Below are 8,034 nucleotides of genomic sequence, written 5' to 3'. Positions count from 1 at the left end.
CAAGCCCTGGCCCCTCACCCCAGCGCCCCCCAAGCCCTGGCCCCTCACCCAGCGCCCGGCAGGCTCCGAGGCTTCGCGGTGCTGCTCCCTCTGAGGGTCCCGCGCCCCCTTCGCCCCTTCACCCCCAGGCCCGGATCCCCGCCCCCAGCAGCCGAGGGGCGCCAGCGCGGCGGAGGGGGCGGGAGGCGGCCGGGCGACAGCTGGGGGGGCGGCCCTGACCTTCCCGAGATCGCTGGGCGCGGCCCGTCCCCCTTCCGGGCGCCGCCATAAAGGGGCCGCGCGGGGCCCAGGCCGTGGCCGCCGCGATCCGCACCCGCGACCGGCCCCGCCATGGTCCCCCGGCCCCTGCTGCTGCTGCTGCTGCTCCTCGGGGGCCCCGCCGCGCGCCCCGCGCCCCCCCGGTGAGCCGCCCGACCCCTCCGACCCCCGCCCCCCGCCCCCCCGACTCCCTGCCGCGCGCCCCCCGACCCCCGCCCTGACCCCGGCCCGCCGACCCCCCCAGGGCCCCGCGACACTCGGACGGGACGTTCACCAGCGAGCTCAGTCGCCTGCGGGAGGGCGCCCGGCTTCAGCGGCTGCTGCAGGGCCTGGTGGGGAAGCGCAGGTGAGGCTGGGCGCGGGGCGGCTGGGGCGACCCTGCAGCGGGGCTGACCGCCAGCTCCGGGACTAACTCCGCTTTGGGGTGGGGGTCAGCGAGCAGGAGGCGGAGAACAGCACAGCCTGGTCCGTGCTCGGAGCCGGCCTGCTCTGCCTGTCTGGGTCGGACACGCCCAACCTACAGGCCTGGTGAGTGCCCGCCCTACCCCAGACCCTCCCTTCTGCCCATAGGGCCCCCGGGTCAGCGCTGGTGACCAGGGGAGGCCCAGTTCCAGCAGGGAGCTGGGGTCAGCTGCCCCCCCCCACCCCCGTCCCTCACGTGCTGTCTCTGCACTGCAGGATGCCCCTGAGGGCCCCCTTGGACAAGGCCTGGTCTCCCTGGCTGCCCGCTGGGCCCGGGCCTGGGGTTATGGTTTCAGAACAAGCCGGTGTCGCTGCAACAGAAGGAATCCCGAGGCCCAGATGAGGAAGGAACCCCCTCGCCACCTGCCAGGCCTACAGCGGAGCTGCACTTGTGCTGGGGGGCAGGTTGGGGAAAGGGGGAGTGGCAGTACTTGGCACCAATAAAGGAGGAATCAGACCCAGACGCTGCGAGTCTGCTGTGTCCACTTGGTACAATCGAGGCAGCCCCTGTGCACTGGGGCTGCAGATGGAAGGGCCCATCTGCCCACAGGGGCTGTGACCACACCCAGCTGCCTTTACACCCAGTGGCCACGGCAGCCGCCCATCCTTATCTGTGGCATCAGGGCCACCTCCTGTACACCGACTAAGCAGCCCAGGGCCCTGCCCCACCCGTGTCATGCAGACATTCAGGGGCCCCCCAGCTCCTGTCAGGGAGCCATGTGCTCAGTGTTTCTGGAAGGGGCCAGGAGGCTCAGGCAGGCAGGAAAACCGGAGGGTGGGGGTGTCACCCAGGGTGCCAGGAGTCTACTCGGGCATGAGGACTTCGGACCCTCTATCTTGTGTGGCCTCAAACCAGTGGCTTGACCCTGCAGAGCCTGTGGAGCAGAGAGCGTGCAGGGCTTCGGGCCACCATGGGGGTGCAGGGCAGTCCAGGGTTGGGACACTGAGCCCAGCCCCAGCCATGAGAGGCCAGAAGCTTCAGCACACAGGTCCGCAGGGAAGGATCCACTTTTCCATCACAACAGCCCCTTCCTCGCCCTGACCCCACCCAGTGGCCTCTCCCTACAGCTGGGGGTTTGGGGGGCCAAGAAAAAGAGCAGAGTGGCGGGGCACGGGGCTCACGCCTGTCACCCCAGCACTTTGGGAGGCTGAGGCAGGCGGATCACGAGGTCAGGAGTTCAAAACCAGCCTGGCCAACACGCTGAAACCGTCTCTGCTAAAAATACAAAAATTAGCCAGGCGTCGTGGTGGGTGCCTGTAATCCCAGACACTCCGGAGGCTGAGGCAGGAGAATCCCTCAAACCCAGGGGTCCGAGGTTGCAAAAAGAAAAAAGCAGGGCAAGCGTCCAGTCTCACCTCACCGCTTCTGTTGGGCATGAGGGCCCCCAAGAGTTCCCAGCTGCCCTCAGAGCTCTGCCGTCTCCATTACTAAGGCCCTGGCCAGCCCCACCCTGAGAGGCCAACTTGTCTCTGGGAAAGGCAGGGGTGTCCCTAGGACACAGGAGGAGAGCCTTTTCCTTCAGAACCTGCATCAGGGAGGGAGGGAGGTGATCCCTGGGAAACACCTGGGTTCTGAGCCTCCAGGGGTGGTGCTGGGAACTTTGCCTGAGGGAGAGCTTGGGGGAGGAGCCAGGCTAGGGGGGCAGGTTCTATACATCTGGACACCAAGGGCCAAGCCCTTGCCCCCAGCCCCCAGCTTCTCTCCCCCCACACCCCGGCCCCGCCCCCCCCCCCCCCCCCCCCCCCCCCCCCCCCCCCCGCCCCTGCCCCCCCCCCCCCCGCCCCCCCCCCACCTTGTCCCCGGCCCTGCCCCCCCACCCCCACCCTACCCCCCATCCCCCCTTCCCTCACCCTGCCCCCCCACCCCCTGCCCCATGAGGCCCAAGAGCCAATCTCCTTCCTACCCTGTGCTTTGGGGTCTGTGGCCTGAGCCCCTGGTTGACCCCTGCCCTGAGTCCAGCTTGGGCCACATGACCATCCCTCCTGGCGGCCAGCCGGCCAGCGGGAGCCCCCTTGGCAGAGGCTGGTTGTAAAGGATCATAAAGCGGGTGGTGCCGCCCTGGGGCGAAGGTCGCTGAGGCAGGAACTGCACCAGCTCTGGGTGCCAGAGCCACTCGGACCCTCCCGCCAGGCGACGGCCGCCAAGATGGGGGCTTGGGCCCTGCTGTGGCCTCCCCTGCTGCTCGCCGGGCTGCTCGGCCAACCCCCGGGGGCCCTGGCCCAGGCCCAGTGTACGTCCGGGCAGGGGTAGGTGGGGGCACGGGCAGAGGGAGCCGGGGGCTGGGAGGTGCTGACCCCTCCTCTGCAACCTTACAGACTGCTCTGTGAACCAGACCTACTTCGAAGTTGAGGAGAACACAAATGTCACCGAGCCCCTGGTGGACATCCACGTCCCAGGGGGCCTGGAGGTGACCCTCGGACCCTCGTCCACCCCCTTCGCGTTTCGGATCCTTAGAAACCAGCTGTTTCTCAACGTGACTCCCGATTACGAGGTGAGGTGTGGGCGGCAGGTGGGCGGGGTGGAGGGGCTGGGGGGAAGGGCCCTCGGATCCCCAGGCCACACCTTCCCCGGGAGCCTAGGGGCTCTGTGCCCACAGCATCCACTGACATCCACGATTGGTGGTGCCTGCCTAGAAGGCCGGGCCATTTAGGGAGGAAGCTGCCTGGGCCCACGGCTCAGGATTGACCACTGCTGGTGGGGTCTGGCCCAGCACCTGTCCCCTTGGCACCTGTGGGGTGGGGTGGTGACTGCAGGCCCATCTGCCTCCACAGGAGAACTCACTGCTTCAGGCTGAGCTGCGGTGCCAGAGGGGAGGCTTGCTGGTGAGTACCTGCCCCGATCCCCTGCCCGCCTGGCCACTTCTGCTGGGTTCAGTCCACAGCCACTCCCTGGTGACCTCACCTCGGCTCTGCTTTCAAATGCCACGGTCCAAGAGTGATGCCCACACTTCCTCCAGCCCAGACTCTGCCTCCAGTGTGCCCGAGACTTGCACCCATTTCTTCAACCAGCACTGCCCCCGCCAGGGAAGCACCTTCATCCTGCCAGTCACTGGGACCGCTTCGGCTCCCACTCCCCCGACTGGTAAATCTGCCCAGCTCGACCCAGAAATCCACCATCCGCCCACCTGTACTCCCACCACTTCTGCAATTAAGGAAAATTGAGAATCCTGAGGCCAGCACAGGCCCCCACCTACCACCGGACGGCGGGCTCTGCGCCCTCTACACACCACGGCGCGTCACCACACGTATCTTGGGATGTGTCTCTGAAAGAGAGGGACCCTTTTTTCTTTGAGACGGAGTCTCCCGCTGTCACCCATGCTGGAGTGCAGGGGCAAGACCTCAGCTCACTGCAACCTCCACCTCCCAGGTTCAAGTGATTTCTCCTGCCTCAGCCTCCCGAGTAGCTGGGATTACAGGCGCCCGCCACGATGCCCGGCTTATTTTATATTTTTAGTAGAGACGGGGTTTCTCCATGTTGGTCAGGCTTCTCAAACTCCTGACCTCAGGTGGTCCGTCCGCCTCAGCCTCCCAAAGTGCTGGGATTACAGGCGTGAGCTCCCGCACCCGGCCGGGAACCGTCTTTTTAAAACATAACCACCATGTCAATTTCACACCTGGGAAAAGTGGTCGCTCCCTGCCATCCCCGAGTGTCCAGGATGCCACATTCCCGTGGTCTCTGAAGGGTCTTTTACAATTTTTTGTTTGAATCGGGTCCAAGCGAGGTTCACACCCCACTGCCCCTGTTGGAAATCCTCCTGAGTTTCTGTGAATCTGCACTTTCCTGTTTCTCCCGCCTTTTTTCTTGGGGATTTGTTTGAAGAAACTGGATTGTTGGCTGGGCACGGTGGCTCACGCCTGTAATCCCAGCACTCTGGGAGGCCGAGGCAGGTGGATCTCCTGAAGTCAGGAGTTCGAGACCAGCCTGACCAACATAGTGAACCCCTGTCCCCACTAAAAATGCAAAACTTAGCTGGGCGTGGTGGCGCGCACCTGTAGACCCAGCTACTCAGGAGGCTGAGGCAGGAGAATCACTTGAACCCGGGAGGCGGAGGTTGCAGTGAGCTGAGATGGCGCCATTGCACTCCAGCCTGGGAGACCGAGGGAGAGTCCGTCTCAAAAAAACGAAACCGGATTGTGTCCTCACTTGAGATTCTGCCAGCTGCATCCCCAGCACCTGCATTTTTCCCGGGGGGAACCTGCTACTCCCCAGCTTTACAGATTCCATTTTGTTTATTGTTGTGAGTCCTGCCAGGACCGGGCAGAGATTTGTCACTTGTGATCTCCGCGTCCCGGCACCGAGAACTGGGCAGCCTCCCTGCAGCCCCCCAACACTGAATGAGTGAATGCATGGACGGATGGCTGTTGAGGCTGCACCTCACTCACGGTGGGGGAGGCTGTCTGTGGGAGAGGCTGACGGCCACACCCTACAGGTGACCCAGACGAGGGTGATTGTGTCCGTGCTGGACGTCAATGACAACCCCCCCGAGTTCCCCTTTACGACCAAGGAGATGAGTGTGGAGGAGGTGAGGCCAGCGATGCTGGGGCTGGACACGCGGGGCGCAGGGGCCCAGGGTGAGGGCAGGGGGCTCAATCACAGTGGGGTCTGCAGGGGCCACGGCCGGACCAAGTTCCTCTCCCTCCCCAGGACACTAAAGTGAACTCCATCGTCATCCCCGAGACGGAACTGGAGGCCAAGGACCCAGACGCAAATGACATCTTGTTCTACACCCTCCAGGAGGAGACCACAGTCAGTGCTGCCCACCCTGCCCCCCGGCACGGGCCCCTCACCCTCCCAGGCTCTCAGGCTCTGCCCCCTGACCCTCTCCAGGGTGCCAGTGACTACTTCTCCCTGGTGGGTGCAAACCGTCCCGCCCTGAGGCTGGACCGGCCCCTGGACTTCGACAAGCGGCCGAAGATGGCGTTCCGGCTGCTGGTGCGGGTGAGCAGGTGGCCCCAGCCCCGAGTCCCAGACACCTGAGGCCCCCGGACCCAGCTGCTCCCAGGCCTGGTCCAGCACAGCCGGCCATTGCAGGACACCCCGGAGGAGAACGTGGAGCCCAGCCACACGGCCACCGCCACGCTGGTGCTCAATGTGCTGCCCGCCGACCTGCGGCCCCCCTGGTTCCTGCCCTGCAGCTTTTCAGACGGCTACGTCTGCATCCAAGCCCAGTACCTCGGGGCTGTCCCTACTGGGCACATACTGGTAATGGGGAGGGAGGAGCAGTGCATGGACGCAAGCATGGCCGGGGTCAGGGTCGGGGTCAGGAGAGGGTCGGGCCAATCAGGGGTGAAGCCAATTTTGGTTGTGATTTTGAAACAAATACAGACTCTCCTTGTAAACCAATCCTTCCCATCTGGAGGTGGTGAGGGAGCAAATCTCCACACAGAGAGGACCGTGGGCCCGGGGAGGTGGGCTGGGGCCCTGGAGGTCTCAAGGGACGGTGACGTCTCTGCCCTGCTCACAGTCACCACTGAGGCCTCACAGGCTGCCTGCGGACCTCACGGCACCAGGGCACCCGGGGCAGCGGGAACCCGTGCCTGGGTCACCGAAGGCTCGGTGAAAGGCGGAATGCAGACACCCAGGGTCCTGCCCTTTCTAAATGTTTCCTTACCTGTCAAGACAAGCCTTGTGCAAATGGGTCTCAATATTTTTGGGCAGTTTGACTCATAGTAAGGGACCCACGGGGGGTCACTGATTCTGATGCTGGGACAGGAGACGTCCCAGGCAGGCAAGGACGCCCAGCCACCAGAGCGACAGGCCCCTCCTCGGCCAGCCCTGCCCTGGCTGACCCTGGGGGGAGCCAGAGGGGCCAGGCTGCGGCCATCCACCCCACCCCACACTGCCCTCCCCTCCGTCGCCCCTGAAGCCATCCCCCCTTGTCCTGCGTCCTGGACCCATCTATGCTGAGGATGGAGACCGTGGCATCAAACAACGCATCATCTACAGCATCCAGGCTGGTGAGTGGGGCCCGGCCCACAACAACACCCTGGACCGCCTCTCTGTCCCTGTCTCTGTCCCCACCTGGGGCTATGGAAGACCTAGGGCCACCTGGCAGCTAGGCAGAGCTGGCTGGGTCCCTGAGCCTCAGGGGGCTGTAGCTGAGCACTTCCCTCGTCCTCCCAGGAAACGTGAATGACACGTTCGTCATCCACCCAGACTCTGGTAACCTCACCATGGCCAGGAGTGTCCCCAGCCCCATGACCTTCCTTCTCCTGGTGAAGGTGAGGTGGGCACCTCCACAGGGGGCACGGCGGGGCCCCTCCAATCTGCACCTGCCCTTCCTGAGCCCCAGGCTCCAGCCCCACCTTCAACCCCACCAGTCCTGCCTCCCCGCCTCCAGGGCCAGCAGGCTGACCTCGCCCGCTACTCAGTGACCCAGGTCACCGTGAGGGCTGTGGCTGCAGCCGGAAGCCCACCCCGCTTCCCCCAGAGCCTGTACCGTGGCACTGTGGCGCTTGGCTCTGCAGCAGGTGTTGTGGTCGAGGACGCAGCTGCCCCCTCTCGGCCTCTGAGGATCCAGGCTCAGGACCCGGAGTTCCCGGTAGGCAGCACACCGAGGCTGATGCCCGCTGCCCATCCGGCTGCCTTCCCTGCCCGGGGTCTCTGGGCCCACCTGGCCTCCACGCTGCAGGCGGGTCAGAGCTGCATGTGGGAGGCAGCCTGGCCGGGAACTCAATGGGGCCTCTCCAGGACCTCAACTCGGCTATCACGTATCGAATCACCAACCACTCAGACTTCCGGATGGAGGGAGAGGTTGTGCTGACCGCCACCACACTGCCAAGGGCGGGGACCTTCTACGCAGAGGTGAACGGCAGGGTGGGGGGATGTCTCTGAGGGTGTGGGGCTTAAGGAGGAACCCAGGAGGGACAAGCCCCTTCCTGCCCCAGGTTGAGGCCAACAACACGGTGAGCCTGGGCACTGCGACCACAGTCATTGAGATCCAAGTTTCCGAGCAGGAGCCCCCCTCCACAGGTGAGCCCCAGGGCTCTCCAGATAAGCCCTTCCCTTCCCCGAGGCAGGGGTGCAGGGGACGGGCAGAGGCAAGCCCAAACACTCTTCCCGGCCCCCAGATGTCCCCCCCTCCCCGGAGGCCGGAGGAACAACTGGGCCCTGGAGCAGCACCACTTCCGAGGCCCCCAGACCCCCTGGCCCCTCCCAGGGGCCCTCCACAACCAGCTCTGGGGGAGGCACAGGCCCTCACCCACCCTCTGGCACAACTCTGAGGCCACCGACCTCACCCACACCCGGGAGACCCCCAGGTGTAGAAACCAGCACCTCCCATCAACCGGCCACACCCGGTGGGGACACAGCAC

General features: G+C 65.1%; 2 protein-coding genes across 2 annotated transcripts in view; both read left to right on the top strand.

Annotated features, from left to right (window-relative positions):
* The first annotated feature begins 239 nt into the window (after nucleotides 1-239).
* SCT (secretin) lies at nucleotides 240-1,184 on the top strand. Its single transcript, XM_032271470.1, has 4 exons — nucleotides 240-401; nucleotides 503-604; nucleotides 694-786; nucleotides 937-1,184. The coding sequence occupies exons 1-4, from the start codon at nucleotides 331-333 to the stop codon at nucleotides 1,061-1,063; spliced, it is 393 nt and encodes a 130-aa protein (XP_032127361.1). The 5' UTR covers nucleotides 240-330; the 3' UTR covers nucleotides 1,064-1,184.
* A 1,535-nt stretch (nucleotides 1,185-2,719) lies between these two features.
* Nucleotides 2,720-8,034, top strand: part of CDHR5 (cadherin related family member 5) — a 7,122-nt gene continuing 1,807 nt past the window's right edge. The window contains exons 1-12 of the mRNA XM_032271481.1: nucleotides 2,720-2,951; nucleotides 3,037-3,212; nucleotides 3,493-3,543; nucleotides 5,151-5,243; nucleotides 5,366-5,467; nucleotides 5,549-5,659; nucleotides 5,753-5,923; nucleotides 6,588-6,678; nucleotides 6,845-6,942; nucleotides 7,062-7,262; nucleotides 7,412-7,525; nucleotides 7,609-7,693. Coding sequence (XP_032127372.1) covers nucleotides 2,867-2,951; nucleotides 3,037-3,212; nucleotides 3,493-3,543; nucleotides 5,151-5,243; nucleotides 5,366-5,467; nucleotides 5,549-5,659; nucleotides 5,753-5,923; nucleotides 6,588-6,678; nucleotides 6,845-6,942; nucleotides 7,062-7,262; nucleotides 7,412-7,525; nucleotides 7,609-7,693 — 1,378 coding nt within the window. The 5' untranslated portion in view covers nucleotides 2,720-2,866. The remainder of the gene's footprint in view (nucleotides 2,952-3,036; nucleotides 3,213-3,492; nucleotides 3,544-5,150; nucleotides 5,244-5,365; nucleotides 5,468-5,548; nucleotides 5,660-5,752; nucleotides 5,924-6,587; nucleotides 6,679-6,844; nucleotides 6,943-7,061; nucleotides 7,263-7,411; nucleotides 7,526-7,608; nucleotides 7,694-8,034) is intronic.

This window comes from Sapajus apella, unplaced genomic scaffold (genome assembly GCF_009761245.1).
Source record: "Sapajus apella isolate SASKATOON/1434 unplaced genomic scaffold, GSC_monkey_1.0 scaffold234, whole genome shotgun sequence".
In the NCBI taxonomy this organism is placed as follows: domain Eukaryota; kingdom Metazoa; phylum Chordata; class Mammalia; order Primates; family Cebidae; genus Sapajus; species Sapajus apella.
The sequence above is the reverse complement of the archived record's forward strand: the minus strand, read 5'-3'. Positions and strand labels throughout refer to the sequence as shown.